The 25,198-nt window shown below is 43.8% G+C and overlaps 2 protein-coding genes across 5 annotated transcripts; both read left to right on the top strand.

The window, feature by feature from the left end:
- Window positions 1-3,379: 3,379 nt before the first annotated feature.
- nap1l4a (nucleosome assembly protein 1-like 4a) lies at window positions 3,380-15,002 on the top strand. 4 transcript variants are annotated; one of them, XM_031564355.2, is made up of 15 exons: window positions 4,556-4,609; window positions 5,732-5,781; window positions 6,092-6,149; window positions 6,867-7,011; window positions 7,855-7,941; window positions 8,291-8,413; window positions 8,623-8,694; window positions 8,962-9,101; window positions 9,202-9,347; window positions 11,886-11,908; window positions 12,041-12,160; window positions 12,337-12,369; window positions 12,469-12,519; window positions 12,945-12,976; window positions 13,754-15,002. In XM_031564355.2, exons 2-14 carry the CDS (start codon window positions 5,754-5,756, stop codon window positions 12,948-12,950), a joined length of 1,032 nt encoding a protein of 343 aa, XP_031420215.1. In that variant the 5' UTR covers window positions 4,556-4,609; window positions 5,732-5,753; the 3' UTR covers window positions 12,951-12,976; window positions 13,754-15,002. The 4 variants fall into 4 exon arrangements, with proteins under 4 accessions (XP_031420213.1, XP_031420212.1, XP_031420215.1 ...); XM_031564353.2 differs by lacking the exons at window positions 4,556-4,609; window positions 12,945-12,976 and adding an exon at window positions 3,380-3,401; XM_031564352.2 differs by lacking the exon at window positions 12,945-12,976 and having other exon boundaries at window positions 4,555-4,609.
- A 6,651-nt stretch (window positions 15,003-21,653) lies between these two features.
- LOC105904488 (pleckstrin homology-like domain family A member 2) lies at window positions 21,654-22,819 on the top strand. Its single transcript, XM_012832376.2, has 2 exons — window positions 21,654-22,331; window positions 22,497-22,819. The coding sequence occupies exon 1, from the start codon at window positions 21,669-21,671 to the stop codon at window positions 22,296-22,298; it is 630 nt and encodes a 209-aa protein (XP_012687830.2). The 5' UTR covers window positions 21,654-21,668; the 3' UTR covers window positions 22,299-22,331; window positions 22,497-22,819.
- Window positions 22,820-25,198: the final 2,379 nt, after the last annotated feature.

Below are 25,198 nucleotides of genomic sequence, written 5' to 3'. Positions count from 1 at the left end.
GGACCGCCCATGTTCAACGTCACATTTCAAGCCATAACATTCAAACCATGATCGATGTAGGCTAGGCTACTCTTTGACCCTAAATTATTCTTGCGTTGACCCAGGCGCAATGCTACTTCCTTGTTCATCCAACCGTGGTGGAGTGTGTGACAATATAATATTAATGGCCTAAATACGTTTTTACAAATGAACAGTTTGCAGTGTTTATTTGTGCTTCCATCCATAGTAAAACACGACTACCCCATAATACACTCCAATACTGTGCTGTCATAGTCTGGTGCAGTGTGACACATATAACCCTATAATAGAATAGATTAAAGGACTGCTTAATGATACATGGGTGACAGATAGACAGAGAAGAAAGAGTGGAAATGGAAAGGTTTATTTTGAATAACATGTGAGTTATCTGGCAGACTAAGCTTTAATACTAGCATAACTAAGAATAATGTACAGTTTAGCACCACCTTCATCAGGGCAGGCAACAGTGTCCTTTTTTTCACCATGAGAGGCATGTCAGTGTCACCTGAAGGTAACATCAAAGACGGTCCTTTCGACCAGAGACTTCCTGGTTAGACTTCTGTGCGTCATGGATGGTGAGGCTAGAATGTGATCTTGGACACAAAAGCAGACACGATAAACAAGTTCTTATAAAAACGAAACACTAAAGCAGGAAATCTTAAAGCAAGCAATCTTAGAGCAATCTTAAAGCAGGAAGCTTTAACAAACAGTAGCCTGAGAACATGAACAGGAGCAAAATAAAGGCACTCACAGACCTGGCAGAGAAAGCATGCAGTGGCAAGATCCACTTTAGCAAAAATGTTAAATACAGAGATCCAAACAACAGGCAAAGTCATAATCCTGATACAGAGTCCAAAGTCAAAATACGAGCAGGACCCAGAGTATAGACACATGAACAGTGGCGGCTCCTGAAAAAATTCTCAGGGGGGGCAATTTTTTTGATAATGATTAAGGCGACCCATTCAGTAGGTACATTAGACAAGACAATTGTATCAATTTGTTGTAAGCTGATTAACCCATACAGCAATATCTTTTTTGTCCACTAGATGGCAGCACACAACAGAAATATGTCCCCTCTAGCTACATAGAGTAGCTGTAGTTACAGGTGGAAATCATGCAGGAAGTGCATCCAAGCCTTTATAAACAAAAATTATGTGGCTCCACAATAAATTATCCCAGTAACAACATAAAGAAGGGGGCAACATATAAGTCATAACCAACAATATTTATTTACCGATCTTGAAAGTATTGGCTTACAAAAGCAAAATAAGTCATCACATAGTAAATAACTCAGTGTTTGTGCAAGTAGTGAGAGCTTGAATCCAGTGGCCAGATAACTCAGCGATGAATGATCTGTAGGGCTGGGTTCAAATGCTGCTGCTAACTAGCAGATAACTCTCAGGTGCACTGGCAGTAGAACGATAGTTACTGGGCATGTAACTCCAGCTCTACCAAACGAGCTGAGCCCTTGAACTCTGTATTTGCTACGCTTGCTGCTCCCAGCAGCCCACCTGAAAGCTTCAAGCACGCTGTCCTGCCCCACTGCATATAAGGACAGCTCACCCATAGATTGGCTCCCAGAATGGTACAAGAGTTTCTGAAAGCACTGCTGCATTTGGCTGGGCTTGATGTTAAAGGGCTGCGCTAGTTTCATAGCACTTACATGCCCAGTAACTATCATTCTACTTCAGTGAGCTCCGCCCCTTTACTTTAAATTGGCATAAAAACAGCCAGATGAGTCTGCGTCCAGTCAAACGCAATAGCAATGAATAGGCCACAGTAGGACCAGGCCTTGAATGACTATAACCCACCCGGGCAAAGTGCCACACAATATCAAAATCACCACAACCCACTGGGGTTATAGATCTGTGTCTACAGCGGCCAATGACAACATGGCTGCTACACTAAGGACAGCTCTCGCTACAGAGCCAGAGGTGTACAAGTCTCTCAAATAATATCGTATGAACAGGCCTGGGGAGAACCACAAAGTTGTCATGCACAAGTCCCCGACCGACACTCTGTTGAAAGGGACTTGTCGCTTCACAGTTGTGTATGTCAATAGCATCACTAAACCAATGAGAAAGACACTGAGATGACAGGGGGCAGCCCAGAACGCACAAACAGCTGATTTGTCTTCCATATAGATCTGGTGCTCTCCACGTACCAAGCCAATGTGCGCACCGGACACAGGCGGTGTAAGTGTTCTTCTCTCTCCGTTCCATGGGGAGGAGGATAGAAAGCATTTAATCACGCCACCTGAGAGGGGTACGAGCTCGTAATGCACCTAGGCAGGTAAGTTGGATTGGGTCTCAGTGTGGCCCGGCTGCGATCCTGATTAATCAGAAGTCAGTCAGGGTGCACAGAAAATGCATGCAAATCACCCACCCACTTTGCTGATGTGCGAGCTATCAGTGGCGCCATTTTTAAAGACAGTTGTGACATGTGAGTCTGAGTGACATGTCAGATATCGGTTCAAATGGATGTGCCAAAAGGCCTTCCAGCACCAAAAGCAAATCCCACTGTGGGGTAGGTGGAATGAGATGACGGACCCCTTATATGATGGTATATAGCATCGACTAACACAAGTCTTTCAAGTCGACGCAGGCGTGATGGGCAGTTCCAGTAAACTATGTACTGACTGAGAGCTCTCAGATACAGGATGGGGCGAATCCCCCTTGATTTCTTTGGAATGTGAAAATAACGGGAAGAAAACCCCCTTTCCATTACGCGGTATTCTCGTAATCACTCATTACGACAGCATCTCCAAAACTGAAGCGCATATATGTGTCTTAGTGTTCTTTCGTGCCGATCTGGTAGCATACATTCTCGCCCCCACACGGAGTAATTTAGTGTAAGTGGTTGAGCGCTCACCTCAGGGGAAAATGTATAGGAATGTAATGTAATGTACTGAGCCTAAGGCACAACCAATGGGGGACCTGTCTGGCAAGGTTCCCAACTTTTGCCGTCTCACTCTAGCATGAGATTTTTTTTCCATTGACTTCAATGCATCTCCCGCCAAACAATACACCTATTTTGGTCAATCTCACCGATTCTCACGCCAAGTCAGCCTTGACAGTTGGCAACTCTGGTCTCAAAAGGGCTGGGCAGTGTTGGGAAACTCCAGACGACACATTCTGGATGGAGGCCCGGATTTATGCAACTTATCAGCCTGTACTGAGGGGGAGGAAGCGTATGTTATGTCTGTAACAGCATTGCTACTCTCCAGTGCAGTCGGGTCAGCAGTCTGTTCAACCAATAGGAGAGGTGCCTGCAATATTTTTTTACCGACTGGAGGCACCATGGTGGTGGTGAGTCCGTACCACAGACCTCCTGGTGACACGGGCGCGTTCTGCCTCCCGTCTGGCAGAAGAGGAAGGGTCGAGGTAAGCCTGTAGACCACCCTCCACAGTCGGGGTCCCTTTCATTAACTCCTCAGGCCAGTCTTCCACCGCTGCAAAGAGGAGGGCCTGGGAAAAAGGAATCCTGGATCAAAGTCATGACCCCAGGGAGCTGTAGGGCCACACAGCAGCACGCCACATGCTTCTCAACCTTATAGTTGCCAGAATGTCATCAAGGGGCGCGGGATATGGCAGAGGTAGCGGCATGGAGAGATCAATGGGTCACTTCAATGAGCCGAGGAAAATCCGTCCGCAAGGACAGAGTGACTTCTCCTGCCGATTGAGACTCCTGTGAGACCGAAGCGTTGTCATCCACGCCATCTTTAGTAGGGGGCAGTGGGAGTAACCAATATGGAGTTAAAGGGCGGAGCTCGTTGAAGTAGAATGTTTAAGAATCAGGAAGAGTAGGTTCCAGGAAAGACAAGGAGTGGAGTAGCAAGGATCATGGCACACCCACAACACGACAAGCAACAAGCAATGGATCGGGCTCTAAATTGACCAGGCCGGATCATGACACTGTGTTGACATATTGTGAGAGGCACAGTCCAGCACTTGCATCAAACATTGCAATCTTGGGCAAAGGGCATGATAAAGGATAATGAAACCTATGGGTGCTTGAACCTGCACATCTCTTCAGGTTTGGGTGTCTCATGTCTCTTCACACATCTCATCTGCATCACTTCTCCTGGCTATGAGATCAACAAAGGGGTAGTTTTAAAGCTTTCTGGAATATATTTATTTTAGGAAAAAGTGTTTCATTGTTTCCCCCTTACGCAAACCCTATACTCTTGATAGCCTATATTATATTGTGTTACCCTGCAAAAAAGAACAGGAATTCTTTAGCCTATTTCTACAATGATCATATCCTAAGAACGTGCTTTAGTTTAATTAAGATAATATGAGGATTCCTCTAAATCTATATACTCTTGTAATTAAAATGGCTTAAATAATGACACACTTGAGAAAAAAAAATATTTATATATGTCATTACTCTGCGTTACTTATGGAGGATGACATCTATGTCTCTGATGACAGCCAACCCAAAGAGATACCACAGCACACACTGTTGGTCGCCCCTGCTTGTTTTAGCATGTTCAATAGTCAGCCAATCGGAATGAAGTTTAGTCAGGCGTGCCCAATGAGAATTGTGTATGGTAAGAGGTGCATTGCGCTCTTTGCGGCGAAAACGTGAGGTAGGTCGGTGGAGAGGTTGTGAACATTAATGAAGTTACGAGGTATAGTAAAATGTTATATTTTCGTTGGCAAGGCACTGAAAAAAGGATCAACAATGTGGGATGTAACTTTATTTAGTTTGGGCTGAGTTTCACCACTCTTGTCCTTTAGATCAGAGATGCTGTCACAACGTGACAGTCTCCATGTGCCCGAGGTTTCTATGCGGGCATTTAACAGAATAGGCAGTCTTGGTTTTAGTGTCGAGAAAAATGTATGTCTGTTGATAACGTCGATATAGAAGTTAACACCAGGAATCACAGGAGTTGATATATTGTACGTCTTGTGAGTGACATTAGGACCATGTCAATTGAAAAGAAATGTCAGTAAAGTTGTATGTAACTTTGGGATAACTTAACTATCTAATATTGATAAAGCGATGTATCGGTGTTAATCTTAATAATGACTGAGCCATTCACTTGCTATCTAACTTTTGGCGGAATGCGTAACTAAATTGTAACTTTTGATAATTTGACCTATTGGCAAGATGTCTAACTGCTCCATTAATAAACTGTGACATAACTTTAACCCTTTAACGTTATTCCACGTCAAGCCAGCTAGTCAAGTATAGGTATCTGTCAAGTTAGCAGTTGCTTGGTTCGTTTAAGCTTGCACCGATATTTCAAGGCCAGATATGTAACGTTAACCAGCTCATGCTTTAGCACAGCTGTCGTTACCGTGCTTTACTCAGTTGACGTTAACTCGCAGTAAGGCTATTTTGTTTTCTAGTGAAATGACACGCACATGGGTCATGCATCATACTGTTAACTTTCACAGTGATAAGTTAGATTGCTGCCGGGGCTGGCTAAGAAGCCTTTAGACACTACATGACCAAGGACGACGTCATACCTAGTTGGCTCATTTTCAGATATTCGTTCGACACATTTTATTCAGGTTTGTCGTAAGAGAAAACCTAAATTCCTTAGTTATATGGAGTTTACTTGAACAGCTGTTGCATCACGGTTGTGGCCCAGGAAGTGTCAAATAACTACACACGAGTCAGAACTGGGTGTAATGTGGGATTCCTGTGCAGACACAATCTCCTCTCCCCTGAAAAATGGCTTATTTGTGTTTTGTGTTCGCAGTGGAAGGGGGTGAAACTTAAAAATGGACGGGAGAAAGGGAGAAGGTAAAGGTAAGTTGAGGACATTGTATAATTTGTTGTGTAAATTAACTTCTTGTTTTGAAAATGGTATGTCAATGTGAGGCAAAGCCACTGGTTGACTTGAATGTTAATGTGGCAGCACAATTTTTGAAAGTATCTTGGCAAGCATAAAAATGCGTAGGCCTTGAGGCCACAAGGCTAAAACAGAAGTAATCCTAGGTAAGGCTTACTGGACATTTTGGTGTTCAAAAATATTTCCGCTCTAGAAGTTGAGCAAACTGTGTTTTGCCCAACATTTAATGGCAGATTCACTAAAACAAATGTGTTGTTTGCTTGACAGGTAAGGCTGAGCTGATAATGGCAGCCGATAAAAATGAAGGGTTCCCTTCCATTGAGAGGTAAGGAACATTTGGCTCATCAGAAGTCTGTTGTTATCTCAGGCAGTATTCATCCTTTGCTGTGTTGCATACATGTTCAGCCTAGTATTTACCCTTTAAAGTTTGATATTTGATCAAACTTATTTAAAAGTCAGTTGAAAGATTCCAAACTTGTTATGAAACTAAGGCCTTGTTCAGACTACCAGCCCAAGTCCATTTATTTTGGAAGTCTGGATAGTAAAAAAAAACACATGAAATCCGATTTGTAAAACATTTGGAGGTGGTTTGAAACACGATTCCAATCAGATTTCTACACATGCGTTTTAGGCCGGACGATCTGGCCACTCAGATTGGATTTCAAAGTATCTTTTGCGTCACTCGCAACACGACACACAACAACAACATAAAATCCAGAGTGACGGAAGTGCTGGAATTCATGCTGCTACTTAACTACTCCTACATTGTTACCGCAGCAACCAATGCAGATAGATTGGTGATGTCTGGATACACAAATCCGATCTGATCCCATGCAAATAACAGTGCGGACAGTCGTCTCAAAAGATCTGATTTGAGAAACAAATCTGATTTGCCTGCAATCTGAACATGGCCTAAGAGCAGTGTGCAGAGTAAATGGTCAGGCTTTGTATGATCCTAAAATGGACTTAAAATCTTGCACTTTCTTGCCATTGAATCTGTGCTTCTTCAGTTCAGTTCAGCTCACATTTATTCCCCCTTCAGCGTTCTCCCTAAGGCAGTGAAGAGGAGGGTTCACGCCCTGAAGAAAATGCAGCTGCAGTGCGCTCACATTGAGGCCAAGTTCTACGGGGAAATCCACGAGCTAGAGAGGAAGTACGCCGCTCTCTACCAGCCACTGTTTGACAAGGTAACCACCCGCCCGCCCACCAGTGATCTCAGTTTCAGCCTTGCACCACCAGGCCCTCTGCTCTCTGCTGCTGACTGCATTCTTAACCACTGAATAGAGAGTTCAGTCAACACAGAGAGCATGGGTGGGCAAAGTCATGTAGACTAGAAGCGGCCTGTGGCTGAGCTGCAAACTGCTATTGTCGTGCTGTTATTTCATGATGAGGCCTTTAGTCTAATGCACGGATGTTTGCTGCCTTCCCCATGGTGTTTTCAACCCGGCAGAGGCAACACATCAGTGCTACATTGTCATCCCCCATCTCCAACGAGTAGCCAGCTCATTACTGGACTATTTCCAGGGATGGGGACAAGCTGTCTGGTTCCAACCAGAAACCAATTTGAGGAACTACTGCTGTAGATCTGTGTCTCTGATGTGGCAGTCCACTGATGCCAGTTTATATGATACTGTAAAAATCTGAGGATACAAGTAGCATACAAGGACAGGAATAAAAATACTTTCTGATGTTATTGTCCACAGCTGCATGTGCATTTGGGAGACCATCTTTTCCCTGTGGAAAGCAATGCCTGCCACATGTTGGATTTTAGGTGTTTGTTTCAGTACATGTCCTTCGCCATCAGTGTAGTTGAGGTTATTCGGCTGTCTGTCTACAGTGCTTTATTGATTCACACTGTGGAGTGCCTGTGTATGCCTTAGAGATAAGTCATTGCTGGTATAATTTGTGTGTGTGTGTGTGGTCCCTCGTTTTAGGTGAGAGGCAGTTTGCATGCACACGCGTGTGGGTGTGTATTTACAGAAAGAAAAGAATTAACCGATGTTTTGATTTTCTGTTTATTTGTGTTCCAGAGACGAACCGTGGTGACCGGAGCAGTGGAACCCACAGATGAAGAGTGTGAATGGCACAGTGACAGAGAGGAAGATGAAGATCTGACGGTGAGGATTTGTATAATTATTGATGATTTACTTGCATAGATGCTGTGGGCCTAGTGGTTGTGATTGATGATAAGCTTGTCTAACTTGCTCTAAATGTCATCATGTGGACATTACATGTATGTGTGACATCTGCTTAACTAACCACCAAATGAATAGTTCATCTGTTTTTAGGGTACTAAATTGTACCTTGAAATGTAGAATGTGTCCGAAAGACCGAAATAAACCCACAGGAACTGGTACCAGGGACCGAAATGGATGGTCTTCAGCTTCTCGATAGGCCGAATTTCTGTGAAGCACCATAGCACATCAGTAGCATAACATGTCCTTGTGTTTGCTGTGTGTTCCTCAGGAGGGGCTAAAGAAGAAGGCTGTACTGGAGGAGAAGAGTGAACTTGGAGAGGCCCCCAAGGGCATCCCAGAGTTCTGGCTCACCATCTTCCGGAACGTTCCCATGCTCAGCGAGATGCTTCAGGTCAGGCCTAGGCCACGCTGCTCTGTCTCCTTTTTTTACTTCACCAACGTGCACAGAGACGTCAGAAAGTTAAAAACTGGAATCTAAAAGGGAAAATATGTATCAGAAGGCTCTTCAGTATTATGGACAAGTTATATCTTTCTTACCATGTTAGGAAGTTATGTTGAGTAGTACTCTCTCTCAAATGATTCTGCCTTTCCTCTAAACAGGAACACGACGATCCAATTCTGAAGCACCTGCAGGATATCACTGTGAAGTTTTCTGAACCTGGACAGTCAATGGTAAGTAGTTTAGAGAAAAGACTGATTTATTGCTTGATAATTGTTTTTTTTCCCCCTTCAATTATCAATGATGAATATTTCAAATACGTTTTCAAGTTTGCCACTAGCTATTCACCAAATGCATAGGGAAAGTGATGTTAGGCCTCAGTGGAGATGACTGAACATTGACTGACTTTATTTGGTTGTCACTATAGCCAGAGTGTAAAGAGGAGTTATGTTGCAGCAGAAATGATGTTGAGCTAATGGTTGTTGCTCCTCTCTAAACAGAGCTTCACACTGGAGTTCCACTTTGAGCCCAACAGCTACTTCAGCAACACAGTCCTCACCAAGCTGTACAAGATGAAGGCTGAGCCCGATGCTGCAGACCCCTTCTCCTTTGAGGGCACTGAGATAGTGGACTGCGAGGGGTAAGAAGACTTTCTGACTCGACCTTGATTTAAAAAAAAAAAAAAAAAAAAAATATTTCAGGAAAAAAGAATAACTCTTCTTTTCCTTGTCTTCTCCCAGATGCCAGATCTGCTGGCAGAAAGGCAAAGATGTGACGGTGAAAACCATCAAGAAGAAGCAGAAGCACAAGGGCAGGGGCACCACGCGCACCGTCACCAAGCAGATGCCACAGGACTCCTTCTTCAACTTCTTCAACCCCATCAAAGGTAAGGGCTGAGGTGTCCTCCGGCGATCACATGCCTGCACACATCCAAGCTTATGGAAGACCTCGAGAGGCTCACTTTTCCCATTCACTTTAAACATTTACATTTGTTCATGGAGTAGATTATTTTATCTACTCAGTATGTGTGTTTGACATGGGAATCAAACCATGTGCTGTTGGTGCTGCTTTTGGTGCTGTTGGCACATTGTTCTACTAGTTGAGTTCCAGGAAGACTTAAATGTGTTCTTTGGTTTATAACTGATCTGAGTTCAGTCAAACCTTATGCTGCAGGGAGGCCTGTCTGCAGTTTCTGAATGTCTGGCCTGTCCATGGCCTTTTAAGCCTCTGCAGACTGTGGTGGTCTTTTTTAAGAGCTAGATCTTAATATGTGCTCTTTACTGCACTGTCACCTCTTGCTGTAGTCCAGTTGGTTGTTTTAGAGATGTGGGTCATCACTAAGGCCACGGACACTCGACCGAGATTTACATCAGTAGGCGAATTAGGGTCCCAATGGTGGGTTGTCCAAGGGCATGATGCATCGACAAGTTTCGAGATTTTGTTACGTTTCTCTCTCCCAGTCACGCACCATTACTCCGTCCTTCTGGTATGTCTCTGCAAACCTCATGGCTGTTGCGTCCTTGGTCCCTGCAGTACTCTGAAGTGTCTTACAGGGGGAGTTGTTGTGATGTGCCTTGTAATGGTTGCAGTAGATGTAAGGAGATGTAGATGTAGATGTGTACCATTAGAGGGCAGCAGAGTTGTTGTTTTTAGCTGCTATTTCATCATTCCTTATTACCCGGCCTAAGGGGAGATATTACACAGGCAAGTGAATGTGCTTGGTGTTAGATACCTGAGTGAAACAGACACACACCTCAGTAATTGATTTATTTGATAATGAGATTCATAGCTAGATGAGATGATCAGATAGATGTATGGGTACATACTATAATTGATTGGATCAATAGTTTCCATCACTGGTTAGCAGGTATGTTAACATTGATGAGAAGAAATGTGTATAATTAGCAGGTTGGACTCAGAGCCTTGTGTGTTAGTCAGCCATTATTGTGGAGTCTGTGGAATCTCCAGCAGACTGTCTGTGCCTGCTTAACCTTTCCTGTCCATGACCACAGATAAACATTACACACATGCCACAAGGAATACTCAGAAACTGAGGTAACCTTAATGATGTTGTATCAGAGCAGGAGTTACTGTAATGGGCCATTCTATTTATAGAACCTTGTTGGTGTTTTTATTTTCTAGGGAATTTGACTTATCTTGCTAATTTCTGCCTAACTTCAATGGATAGTACACATGTACATTAATTGTCATAGACAGTGGTGACATTTATTTGTATTTTTTTTTAAAAACTGAATTAATACAGTTGGATCATATAAAAATGTAGGTTGCTGATCGGCGCCATGGTAGGCTACGACGTTTTTCCTTAGTTACCTCAAACCTCTAATAGAGCACAGACAATCACTTCTTCACTGATAAACCCACAGCTCTGTGACATTAAATTTTTTTTCCTCAAGTGTGTGTGTGTGTGTGTGTGTGTGTGTGTGTGTGTGTGTGTGTGTGTGTGTGTGTGTGTGTGTGTGTGTGTGTGTGTGTGTGTGTGTGTGTGTGTGTGTGTGTGTGTGTGTGCGCCTGGTCTCTGTCCCCAAGCCGCAAACCAACCACTTGACTGTCGAGTCTGTCGGAAGGTGTGATCAGGTGCCTTTCCAAGCGAAAGGAATTTCATTAGAACGGCCCACAACTAAATTTGCGCAGTCATTCAGGAAATGTAACCAGGCGTCACATCATTGACTCAGGCAGGGTCACTTAACCTTCGCAGAGATTGTGTCTTGCATGAGACCTGAGGAATGAAGCCCTGCCTGGTTAGACTGTGGGAAAGTAGGTGTGTGTTTGAAGGTGTGACACTAAGCGGCTGCTCCCTCACGTCGCTCAAGCGGCCGGATGTGTGTGCACTGTGCACAGTTGTTTGAGCTGTTAATAGGTTGCCAAGGTGGTTTCCATGGCACTCTCCTGTGAGGTGTGCCTCACTTGTGGTTGGCTGGATGCAGGCGAGTGATTAACTCACCACCTGTCCGATGTCATCATTGGCAGACCCAGCGCTTACCAAGGGGCTTTCAGAGCACAGGCAGAAGAAGATACGTCCCAAACAATAAGGGATTCTCCCCCCCCCCCCCCCCCGTTCAGTCTTTGAAGCATGTGGAGGCCTGTTTGGGTATCTGGTGGACGGTAGGGTTTGATATGTTGAACTGGTAACTGTTCAGGCATCAGCTTGGTACTAGAACTATACACCTAGTTCGTCAAGTGAGGTGCCAACAACACCAGAGTCCTAGGTTCAGTTCCCAGGGAGCACACACACTGATATAATGTTTATTTTACCTGTGAAATTAGTAGCTTTGGATAAAAACCTCTACTAAATGATAAAATATAAGTGTAATTTTACCGATACCACTGGGTGGAACTTGTAATTTCAAATCAAAGGTTGATGATTAAATAAATGTATTTCTATTCCTCTCTTTTCTCTGTCTAGAAACATCTGGAGATAGTGAAGTGGTGAGTCTGCCTTCTGGAGTTGTTTTGAAATGAATGGATACCATTTGATGTACCATTACGAAGCATCAATCAGCTGATGCAGATCATAAATGTTGATTGGTTTGTTTGTTTGTTTTGGTTTTGCTGTCTTAGGATGAGGACTTGGACTTCACTCTCGCCGCAGATTTTGAAGTTGGCCATTTCTTCCGTGAGAGAATAGTCCCGAGAGCCGTCCTGTACTTCACCGGAGAGGCCATGGAGGAAGACATGAGCGTATGTTTCCAGCTCCCTCTCAATGCCGCCATTGTGCTCCGTATTTATAACCTCAGCATAATACGTAATACTTACTGAATTGCTGTAGATTAAGTGGGAGGTATATATATGATAGAATTATCTGTATTATTAATATTAGAGAATATTAGAGCTTTGTTCTTTTGTTTATCCTGCAGTGCGATGAGGAGGAGTACGAGGAGGGAGATGAGGTGAGTGGTCTGAATGGATTTATATATTTTTTTTTCTCACTGGTGGCATTAAGAGTTAGTGTTTATTGCATCAACATAACTCTTTGTTGTGTGTTTCAGGAGCAAGATGAAGAAGGCGATGACGATGATGACGATGACGATGACCCCAAGGTAGATTCACTCGCATCTGTTTTTGTGTGTGTTGCAGTTATTAACCGTCTTTGGGAGTGTGTGTAAATAAACCAGATGATTGATGATAACACAATGGACCCCTAAGGTGTTGCTGTCTCTGTGTTTTGTGTGTGTTTGGAAATAACTAATGCAACGCCTTGCGTGTGACCTTTTCCAAATTTGTCTCAACACAAACTCACACGTAGAGTCACACATCTACACACATATATGCATAGACACACACACACACACACACACACACAGAGAGACACACAGACTCACACACCTACGCGTACAAAACACACACAGACTAGCTCTGAGTGGAGGACATGACTCAGAAATCACAGCGTAATTGCATGTTAGGACTTGCTTGACATTTATGCTGTTTTTGTTCCTCTCCCTCCCTCTGTTCCCCTTCCATCCAGGCATAGTCCTCTCTCCCTTCATGCGTTTCTAGGTAAGGGAGACGAGAGGATGGCATCCTGTCCCATCCTCTGTCAGGCTTTTTTCCCCTCTCATGTGTCTGTCTATTCTGCAGTACTTCTTACAGTGTTACTGCGCCCCCCCCCCCCCCCCACACACACCCACACACACACACACACACACACACACTGGCACACCGACACACCCCCTGTGTACGAGAAACACAGAGTGAGTCTACTGCAAACAAGAGTGCTCTGTTTTAGTCAGGTGTATTTCTACACACTGCCACTGAGTTTCTTAGTCTGATTTCCCCACCATGACTGAGTTGGCAGTAAACCTGTAAAAGAAGTCATTGGTGAAATGGTATTTGCCCACAGGACAAAGTGAAATATCTGCTGAGCGAGGCCTACAGAGAACCGCGATTCCTATTGAGCGTGTGATGCGTTGTCATCGCATTCATGGTCTTCACCTGCAGCAGCATCGCAGCTGACTCACTCGGTCTTTCTCATACTCACAAACACACACTCGCACGCTCTCCGTTTCCCTCTCTGATCCAGGAGGAGAATCCATTCAAGTGTTTGAAAGATGCGTGCTTGATTGAATTCACCACCCACGTGGGCTGTTCTTGGATATATTCACTGTTAAGTTTGGCCTGATCTCTTCCTTTCTCACCCTCTTCCCTTCACTGACCCCCTCCTGCTTCATCTCATCCCACATCCATCCATCTTCTCCTCTCTTGTCCTCTCCTCTCTTCTCTGCAACTCTCTCCATCGCTGTTTGTTTTCTCTGTTCCTCTCTCCTCCCTGCGCAGACAGACGAGCCCCAGCCTGCTGAGTGCAAGCAGCAGTAAGGTGCAGATTGGACCGTTGAGCCGTCCATCAAACTGGCCCCCTTCCCCGTGATACAGCAGGATCTTGTCCTTCCGCAGGAGGCGGTCCCTACCAACCCCCCAAAAATGCATCAGCAAGCCAAACACTGTTCAGAAATATGTAACTGTGTCTATATTTATGTTTATTTGTTGTTGTTGTTTATTGTCTTTTAAAATGTGCTTTTGTACAAGGGTGACCCTGCGTTCAGACCCACCATCCACAGTTTGTGCTGAAAATGTGTAAACAGGTGTGAAAAGCCTATGTGACACTGGGATTCCTGTCAAATTACCACTTCTGAAATCCTTCCATTTCAGACATATCTCTTTCTCAGGGTCTTTTACACCAGTTCAAGCAGAACTGAACCCAAAGATGGTTCCAAAAATGTTATTGTCTCTCGTTCTTTGTCTGTGTTGCAGTATCTATTTAAAGAAAGGTGTTTTTTGAGTTGTTGTTTCCCTTTCCCAGTGCCGGTGGCCCACAGTCGGCGACAGTATGATGCGTTGTGTGGAAAGACGCATCAGCTGTTGAGTTTTGCCTTTGCCTTTGCTTAGCCAGGCTCAGTGATATCTGTGTGCTGCCTAATTGTATCTCTAAAATAACAATGATAAATTAGAGCGTTTTTTTGAATTGTATTGTAATTGTATGTTTTTGTTAGTTAGTTTTTTAACACACTCTCATATAGAGTAGATGTGTCAGAGTTATGATGAGTTTGACACTTTAAAGGGCAATATTTTTGTCATAGTCAAGATGTGCTGTCTACGCTCATCTGTGTCGTCATCATGGCAATGTTTTGGTTTCATGCTATCCTGCACAGGAAGTAATTGTGGAGATCGAGACCCTGCCCACCTGTGTCTGTCTAACATTCAACAATAATACGCTGCCAGGAAGTCAGAGGTTACCTCATGAATGCCTTTGACCTTGGGTTGTCGAGTTCTGTTACTGCGCTTGTGGTGGTGAATTCACTCATATGCATGTCTGCCTGAAATGCACAGTGACTATGGGAGAGTAAATCTGGCTCTTGGTCGGCAGGTAGTTGGGCAGATCTCTTCATACCATAACAAACTCATTTGTGACCATGAACTAGCAATGGCCTTAGCTGTTTCCTCTCAAATTTGTTACGTAATGTTATTTTTTTAGTTTATACTGACAAGTCATACAACTATATTCAATAAAGTTTAAAGTTGTGCAAAACATGTCGCTGGCTTTTCTGTACCTCAACTGGTGATCAAAATAAATTTCCAGAGGTGGTTATTATGGAGAACCAGAATTGTAAAACGCTGTGAAGGTAGCAAAACACACAAAAGCTAATGCAACAAAAACATCTAGTCCACCATTAGCAGAAACAAAATATTGCTTCGAAAGTATTCTCAAATGCAGCAATGAAACACGTGCAACACTTCAATATTAATTAGTGACAACAGAGCTATTGGCCACAACATTATTGGAAATAAAACTATTTGCAAGAAATGTCCTTTGATACACATTTATTAGTTTTTTAGGGTGTTACATTTCCTAATGTGGTGTAGAGATCCATTTGATTTCTCAACTGCAAAATGTTCCATGTGTGCTAATGATATGTTGAGGGTTAATGTTTTGTGTCATCTCTTTGAGGTGCATGATGGTACATGTAGTGTATCTCACAGGGGACTAATGACAAGAGTCCATTGTGCTGGACTGGTAATGCCTTAAAAAGAAGCAAAATCAGCAATACTTTCCCCAGCTTCATTTCGACCCTGGATGGAATGTCTCAGCGGTGGTACCACACAAAAGCTCCCTTGAGCTGCCAGGCGTATGCCGCCGCGCCACTTGCCAAGCGATCTGTATGCCCCCCAAATTCCTTAATATGTGAATGAGGAGGCTAATCTTGCAGTCTGCATTCCTTTGGAGTGAAGACAGGTATTGAGCAGCCTGTCACACAGTGCTTAACACTTTCCACAGCTGGGATGCCAGTCGGGGTGTCTGGGCATGGCCAAGGAATAGGAAAGGTCTGACCCTACAGGCTTTTGCTCGACAGTTCCTCATTATCAGCACTTCTGAGAGAACTAAAGGGAAATATTCCAAGCCTGGAGACCCAAGTCTTCAAGTGATCAGATTCTGTTCTTTCTCAGAGCCAACACTGGAAGGGGGGCGGTGGTAGGGAGCCATACATTCCTCTACGTAACTAGTGGACAGACCTTATTTGCAGAGCCATAGAGGATTTACACAGCCACACACTGAAGAAAAGCTCACCCACAGACCTTTGAACAAAGCGTCATGTATGTGCCAAGACCCTTGAGTGGGATTAGAGGGAAAGCACTTTGTGACAAGGGCTGGGAAGATCTGAAAGATTTTCTGGAATATTCTTATGTGGGATGAGCCATTAGCATGAATGTTATGACTATTTTGTGATGACATCATGCATAAATGTTAACACCAACACAGTCTTCAAAATTAGTTTTCTTTTTTTGCTGAAAAATTGTCTGCTGAACCTGCAACAACCAAAGCCAACAGAAAGTCTGCCCTCTGAGCCACTGCACAGTTGTGACTGAATTTGTGGTCCACACAAAAAGTCACGCCTATCTATAGACAATTTCTTATGGAACATCTGAGACTTTCTCCACACCAGTGCAGTCTTGGGGGGCCTAATTTCAAAGGGCAACAAGCACCACGAATCAAACATAAATGGTGGATCAGTGGATATAGTAATGAAGTCATTCTTTATGAGGCTGTCACAATGATTTGACCATACCTGATTACTCAGAGTTCAGTAATTGTTCTTTAAAATAGAGCAAACAAATATCTGCTTGCAAACGGAGCAGTTTACACCAGATGGGACCAATGTTCTTGTGCGGGAGGTCTGTGCGACATAAAATAATTCAGAGGTTTCACAAAAAAAGGTGTTGCTTTGAAGGAGAATATTTTTATATGGAACTCCCACATCTGTGTGCTGACAACGCCACAACATTGCGCTGACCCACCCATGTTTGTGATTAGAATCTTGCTCATGTTATGAAATTTGCTAAATGATTTTGCCCAGTTATTAAATTGGGTTTAGGTCATGCATGGCATGCTGCCAGCCACTTTGCCAGCCACTTTGCCCTTGGCGTCAGACACACCCTTGTGTGACTCATGGCCACTGAAGCCAAAGGCGGTTATTCGCCCCGCTTGTGTTTGGTTCTGAACCGCAACAGGTTCTAATAAAAAGCCTCCGTTAAAAGAGCTCTGCTGTGTGGCCCAACCGAACACCGTTCAGTGTTAACATCCGCAGGGTGGAACACCGCCACTCACTGCGTGGCTCACCCCGCCAGCCCCTCCACCCTCGGCCAGGACTGGACAGAGCCTCCGCTGTCCGGCACATCAGAGACGAGCCACCATCACTTCCTGCCGCAGCTGCCTCTCTCTCTCTATCGCCCAGCGCTCTTGGCAGCTCATCTGCCCTGGCACAGCTTCACTGGGGCTCTGGAACTTTTGTATGGGCTCTTTTCATGTCCTGCTTATGAAATAAGCAATGGAGCCAGACGAGTGTGGGGGAGAGAAGGAGAGGGATAGTAGGGCCTTGTGTGTTAAATGTATGTGATGGCCTCTGTTCGCTGCTATTCTCCACACACTGAATGGCCTCTGCTGATATAATAACTAGAATGGAATAGAATAGATAGAATAAATGCCTTCATTGTAATTGCACATTATCGAACAACGCAATTTGCTGTACAGAACTATCTCCCGGTAGCAGAATTGGCCACCATATTTCTGACTGGTGGTGTAATAATTCACATAATTATGAAAACTGTGAATAGAGAACTTCTGAACTCTGCCTGTCTCTGCCTTCTTATCTCTTTCTTTGTTACTGTCCCTCTCATCTTAGTTTGATGGTTATCATATTAATAAGTTTTCCAAAATTCACCAGGTTTTCAGATTCCAGAGGCCTGCAGAACAAAACAATACAATAGTAAGCAGGTTGTGTGGAATTTCACACATTTTCAGGTCAATATAATATTGTATTATTTGGAGTGTATTTTTTTTAATGGATTGAAAAATATTTTTGTCTAGTAATGTATACATTTCCCTTTTGTTCTCTGTAATTATATTATTTGGAAAGTATTACAGTATTGAGTTGTACATTCCCAACCAGTCATTCAGTGTGTTTTGTGAGCATACTGGTTCAAAATGGCAGTTAGTTCATCATTCATGTGGATGGGAGTTAGATAAGTCCACCTTTAAAGCCCACAGAGTGTTTAGCACCCTGTGAGCGTTACCATTTAGTCATCATACCTCAAATGACACACTCACACTAACACTTCTGTTTGGTCTTGGACAGCTCTCTCTCGCTTCCTCTCAAGGACACAAGCAGGATCTGAATCCCCGATGTGGAGGCCATTCCCTTGGATTTCTCATCACCACAGTGGGAGGGTAGTTTTTATTCACAGTGTGCAGTAGAGATAGTGGCCACTGCGAGTGGCTTGTGTTGCATGGCTACATCTCTGAGTTATAACTACTGTTATTAATCATTAATGAAGAGGATACTCTATAAAGAGGTGCAGGCCGGAAGAGGCTTTCACTGCCTCAGGTTATGAATGAGGAGTTACTACTGGATTTGCATGTTTATCATGTTAAGCATGTTTATCAAGCCATTGGTAATAAAATAAACTTGGACTTTGGTCTGCCAGGCCCAACTAATAAGTAGAGCTATAAAAGCGACACAACCCTGTCTTGCTAAAGCTTATTTAAATTGTCTGCTATATTAGAGATGAAACTTTAGAGAGGAAAACAATACGCATTAAGTCTTTAGAAAGGGCTGAGACAACCTGTAAATGTAACAGCATACAAGGGCTAATACATGTTTAACTTTATTCATAATGTCATTAAGCAGCGTTAGGCATTCCTTTGACTTTGCTTTAACTAACCGACAGATTTTGTCAATGCGGAAACAAAAGGGAAATACTGGCATTTCAGCCAGAGGAGAGGGTGACAATCATATGAGCCATTCCTCACATAACTCAGCTTGTAAAGCAATGAGGGAGGAGACACTGTACGGAAATAACATTCTCTTTCATGTTGCTCAAATTCTGCCGAAGGGCAGGTCTTAATTGGAACAGCATTTTTAACAAAGGTAAGACATTAACTAGGAACGGCTGTAAATAATATCCAATGTAACATTGAAATTTGATAAATCATCCTACAATGCCTAAGAATGTGGTTGGAAATTTCAAAAAGGCATGGATGTAAGGAAAATAATACTGTGGAGAAACTGTAGAGGAGAACCAGTATTTAAGTCAGGTTAGGTATGTTACAAATGCTGATTTTCCAAGTGTCTCTCTTTGAACTCATTCAAGCATATTGTCTCAATGGATTACCATTGACTTTCTCAGATGCTAAAGCCGTTTGTTCATTTTCCCACGGTACAAAAGCACCTCCCAGTGTTGCCGCAGTTGGGGCTTATCAGAACAATGCTTCAAATAGCACGCATAAGACTCATCGTTCATACATTCATTGTTGAGAGAAACATGTGTGTGTGTGTGTGTGTGTGTGTGTGTGTGTGTGTGTGTGTGTGTGTGTGTGTGCGTGCGTGCGTGCGTGTGTGTGTGTGTGTGTGTATGGACATGTCTGTGGGGTCTTAAAACAGAGAGTGTATTTTTCAACAAGGCCTCTTAAAGTCTATAAATAAGTGGCTGCAACAATTGCAGAAGACTTGGCTTTAACAGGCTGTTGACATGCATAGAAAGCCTAGTGGAGGGCCAGTGAGAGGCAGCTGCAAGGGATGATACAAGTGTGTCTGCCTCCATTTTGTGTCCACTGTCTGCTGCCCCCAAAGAACAGTTTTTGACTATTTAGTTTTTGAGTCAGAAAGACAATGATGAACAGGTTAGGTCAGAATGATGTATTTCCAGAAGAACTCTTATAGTGTATTATAATAGAACTTTTTAGTGTGTGAGACCTTACCATATAGAGAGGTATGGACTCAACTACAGTGGGACAAAAGGATTTCTTGTGTTGATGGATAAGCATTTCGCTGAATCACTGAGGTATGAACATATCAATCCCCATATACAATTGAATGAAAGTTTACAAACTGAAGCAGATTTGGATCCCAAGCTGATCTTATGTAACTCATTTGGAAGGAAGCAGTCTTGTCTGAACGTATCAGTAATTACAGTGCTTAAAGTCTTAAAAGCATTTTTAACTCTTTCTTACACATACAAACTCACGCACGCACACTTGTCAAACATCCGGCTAAGCATATCAACAATGTCTCCTCTCCTTGTTTCTCTCACCTCACCAAGACCTTTTATTGTGACTGTCTTGAGCACACAGTGGACAAAACTAGGAGGTTCTCAAAACACGCCCACGCGAGCAAGATTCCGGAACATGATCTGCCCTCATTACTGCCGGTGTGGAGGGTTATAAATGCAGAGGATGAGTGTACATTGTGTGTGTGTGTGTGTGTGTGTGTGTGTGTGTGTGTGTGTGTGTGTGTGTGTGTGTGTTTGTGTGTGTAATAAGGACTGAACAAACACAGAGCCTGGCATTATTCATCCTCACCTCAGAGGACTCCCAGCAGCAATACCTCCTCCACACCAAACCACACCCTCATGCCTAATGTCTTTTATGGTCTCACACACACACTCACACAAACACACACACACACACACGCACACACGCACACACTCTCTCTCACACACACACACACACACTCACACACACACTCACACACACACAGTCACTCAATTCTTCCAGGTAACTGGAACACAAAAGAGAAAGGGAGGGGACTGTGTAGTCAGCTCCAGTCTCTAGGAGCAGTGGGCAGCTTGTAGCGCCCGGGGACCAAGTGAAGTGAACTGTCCACCTTTGGTCAGGGATGGACATGTGTTCTGTTATTTTGCATGTTTTTTCTGTTGGGGTCCTTAGTGGAGGAAACCCCTTGTGAACACGGGGAGAACATGCAAACTCCACACAGAAAGGCCCAGGAGATAGCCCACTTGAGCACTGTGCACTCTGGGGAGGACCTGCCCCCCAGAGCCAACAGCGCACCATGTGGGAATCGAACCCATGACCTTCTTGTTGTGAGGCGGCAGTGCAAGCAGTGCAAGCAACTGAGCCACCGTGCCAATTCATCAAGTCATCCCAGGCCTAGACATCACAAACTTCAGAATACGTGTATGCCTGTACACATGAGGGTTTGAGTACAGAAGTACATGTATATGACTTACTTACTCGCTGATTATATAATGTGTATTTCAAGTGTATTTCAGTGTGTGCGCACATATGTGTTTCGGTGGGTGTCAGAGAGGGCAATGGCAGATGATATGGTCATTTTTCATTTGCTGCCAAAATAATTGGTCAACCTAAAGACGGGCAGTAAAGTCAGTATTCCCCATATCACCACAGGCATGTGCTGCTGCCAGAGACATTCCTTGTGAGAGTAATCTGGGCAAACTCAGTGATGAGTTTCACATGATATGGAGGAGTGATATAATGCTGACACACCCTAGACCAAAGTAGGTTGGAATCAGTCCTGAACTCCGAACTGGATATAACACGCCCACCTTTTATTTTTCATCTCCCTCCAACATAGAGAGGAATAGGCAATCCAGGTGATCCTGTGAAGACAACTATAATAGTGCAAATGACTGACAAGGCTATGAATTTAATGATCGAATAGCCTCTGCCAACAGAATGAGGAAATTGAATAATCAAAGCTGAATTCAAGATTTTGGCTACATGGTATCACAACTATAACTCTATAGCCTCCATTCTGTGGGAAACAGTGATTAGTATTTGGGCAGAGCCATAAGGACTATGCCGCTCCTCTCTTCTAGCCTACCGCCCACGCGCTTCACCCACAAGCTACTCGAGCAACTGTTGATGTAGTCCAAACTCTACATGACGTCAGGTGGGCTGGACGAGAGCCTCCCCGGTATAAAGATTGAGCTGCCCTCAATGTTCATTCATAACGCCGTCCTGGATTGTCACGCGGTACAGAAGAGGCTCCTTTACCGGGGACTTCGGAAGAAGTTACAAGGAATACTTGGGACATTCAATCCCGTAATTTATTGCCAGAGTACAGAGACGAACACCTTAGACGCCGCTAAAACAATGAAAATGTCTGCGTCGGAGACCTCCAAGGTCCTTAAGGAGGGAGAGCTGGAGAAGAGGAGCGACAATCTGCTTCAGTTTTGGAGGAGGAAGACCTGCGTTCTGACCGCAGACAGTCTCAACATTTATGCCGATACACAGAAGAAGACCAAAGGCAAGGAGCTTCAACTTCAGTCCATCAAGAAAGTGGACTGCGTGGAGCGAACGGGGAAATTTGTCTACTTCACCATTGTTACCATGGATAATAAGGAGATTGACTTCAGGTGCTCTGGCGACGATAACTGTTGGAATGCGGTCATTACAATGGCACTGATTGACTTCCAGAACAGAAAAGCCATCGAGGACTTTAAAACACGACAGGACCCAGAAAACACGATCCCGTCACAGCAAGAGAGGCAAATGGTCCGAGCACCATGAATAACTTCCCACGGACTGCTTAATTTATACATGGTGAGTTAACGTCAATATATCAGTATACTCTGAATAATTGTAGATAAACATATTTTCCCCTCAACCTTAATTAACAATATGTTTCTGTAAGAGTTTACAAAGTTCATGAGACGCGGAGATTAAGAATGAATCACTTATACATTTGTCCATGTGTCTGTCCCATAGTTAAAAGACAGAACTGGACCATGATGGAAAAACTGGACCAATCGGAATCTTCTTCACTCAGCCTGAAGATGGCTAGTTCTTTATGGTCGCACGCCAAGAACGTCCCGGAGGTCCTGAACAAGAGACGAAGGAAGAAGCAAGCACAAGCAACCGTCAAGACTGAATCTTTGAACTTTTTAAGTATTTTAATGCTTTTATCGAGGGTCACTTCCCATGCATCGAAACCCCCACATGTAAAAGCACTGCATCATCCGTTGCCTAAGTTATTTTCATGTACCATTGTATGTATTTATTTAAATAAATATTTGTGAGTTTGAAATGAATCTCATGTTATGTGGTCAATTTGCATAGAATCCTGGGTAGGTCATGTCACATCCTCCCATCTAATATGTGGTACTGACACTTTATTAATGCTAATAATAAAGTATCAAGGGCAATGACTATTTATGATTTGCAGTATTATACTGTGTCAACATGATGTAGCATAATGGCGAAGATAATGATAAACATTTTTGTACATTCTTTAAAGGCAGAAAGTCCAACTGGCTCAGGTAACAGAGATCAGACCAAACATTTTATTCTGCTCCCTTAAAAGACCTAAGACTTTCTGCAAGGAACTGAATCAGTCTGAAACAGTCTCTGCTGAACACCCGCTGAAGAGCTCTCCTGATAATGCAGAGAGTACATGCAGTTCAGAATAAATGTGCTGTTCCCATTAGCTGGAGATAGTTTCGCAGCACAAGTGACTCAATTTACCTTAGAGTCATCCTCTTACTTTCTAAAAAAAGTGCAAGTGTAAGTATAGCTTTTAACTTATTGTTACTTAATTGACCATATTACAGCCCGGGAGTAAAACTTCGAGTTCCTAACCAAAGTGTGCTCTAATTTTATCATTCTATAGAAATCTTAGCAGTTTAGCACGTCTAAACATCCGCAGAGCTAAACACCATTATTCATATAAACATCACTGTTCTCCTGTAGCTTCCAACAGCTACGAGCTGCTGTTCCAAACAGAATGTGCACAAGGCTTTGTCCTATTAGTGCATCTCTACAGGCGTGTGTGAGTTGGGTCGGAGGGTCAGAGAAAGCCAAGTCTTGGCATAGCTCCGTGTGGCTCCGCAGAGGAGCGGCGTCCAAACGGGCCTTTGAAGCTGGATCAGACTACAATGTGGATCAAAGCACTGCCGGATCTGGGCCGCATTAGCAGGGTTTTTTACAGTCTAAAAATACAGCTCCCTCTAATTTGCCCCCGTTCGAAAGCACTTGTGCTGGCAGATGCCCTTTACGTATGCCACTGTGGATTGTAAGGTGCATGCAGAAGAGTATCAGCAGTCAAGCCAAGAGTCTGGGGTCGTAGGGGATATGAGAGGTTGTAAATCTCGAGGCCGCTATCAGATATCTTGGCTTTTAAGTGCATCTTCTCAGGGAAACTGCTTTGCATTCTACACTGAAGGCGGGCTGATTGCATATTGCAATATAGCAATGATTCTGCTGTTGGAGTTTAGTGCAGGAGTGCTCAGTGAGGGGTGGAGTATGTTGTGTGGTGGCCATACACACACACACACACACACACACACACACACACACACACACACACACACACACACACACACACACACACACACACACACACACAGACACACCCACACAGACACACACACACAGACACACACACACAGACACACACACAGACACACACACAGACACACACACACAGACACACACACAGACACACACACACACACACACACACACACACACACACACACACACACACACACACACACACACACACACACACAGACACACACACACACACAAATGTAGTCTGGACTGCAATAGTTTGTTGTAGATCAATGAACTCAGTGGAAAGTCCCTTGACTGAGCAAAGGTGTCTACCAAGCTGGCAGGACAGATTCTGTTGCTTTCCCCAGGAGTGGATAAACATTTAATTTCTGTTTTCCCAACAGTCCAAGTTTCTTCTATCAGTGGGCTGGAGGAGACATGATTCGGGATCTCTGGTTGTGAACACCCCCTCGAAGTCAAGGCCTCAGCTGTGTGCGGACTGCGTTGGCCCTTTGATTCACTCACATTTACAATGATTCTGCTTTCATTTATCTACATGCCTGACCTTGGGGACAATGTTGGGCACAGTTTCATAAACTGGAATTGATCACTCACCACTCTCAGAGTCAACACTAGCACCAGTCAGAGTCTTTGTCGGAGAACCAGTCAGGGTAAATGCATAGAGAAGAAAAGACATAAGCTAATACGGTGTGGTGTGGTGTGGGTGTGAAGCCAAAAAGTAAGTTGACTACATTCCTGTAGTGCCTGTCATTCAAGTTCACGTAATTCTAATCACATGATTCACATAATTCAAATGACTGCATTTATGGCAGATACACAGTTCCGCAGGAGGGGCTGATATTTGCAAACATCACAAAGCTGCTTTCATCAGTGATGGGAGCTCAAGATCATACCCTTTTGATTACAGTATTCCTTAGAATGTGCTTTAAAACCTTTCAATTCAGAATTATGCTTCAGTATGAAGTAAATGATCTGGGTGTTCACACTACACAATGCCGCATGGCCATTAACAGAAGCCATGACTCATACACCCATCTGTGTGCATCGACTTCCAGGCAACATCTGTGACGCAGACCTCCCATTTGATAAATGCTCGTATAGGCCAGAGCGGGGGT

This window comes from Clupea harengus, chromosome 3, assembly GCF_900700415.2.
Source record: "Clupea harengus chromosome 3, Ch_v2.0.2, whole genome shotgun sequence".
In the NCBI taxonomy this organism is placed as follows: domain Eukaryota; kingdom Metazoa; phylum Chordata; class Actinopteri; order Clupeiformes; family Clupeidae; genus Clupea; species Clupea harengus.
Note: the sequence above shows the minus strand (reverse complement) of the source record. Positions and strands in the feature narration are given on the sequence as shown.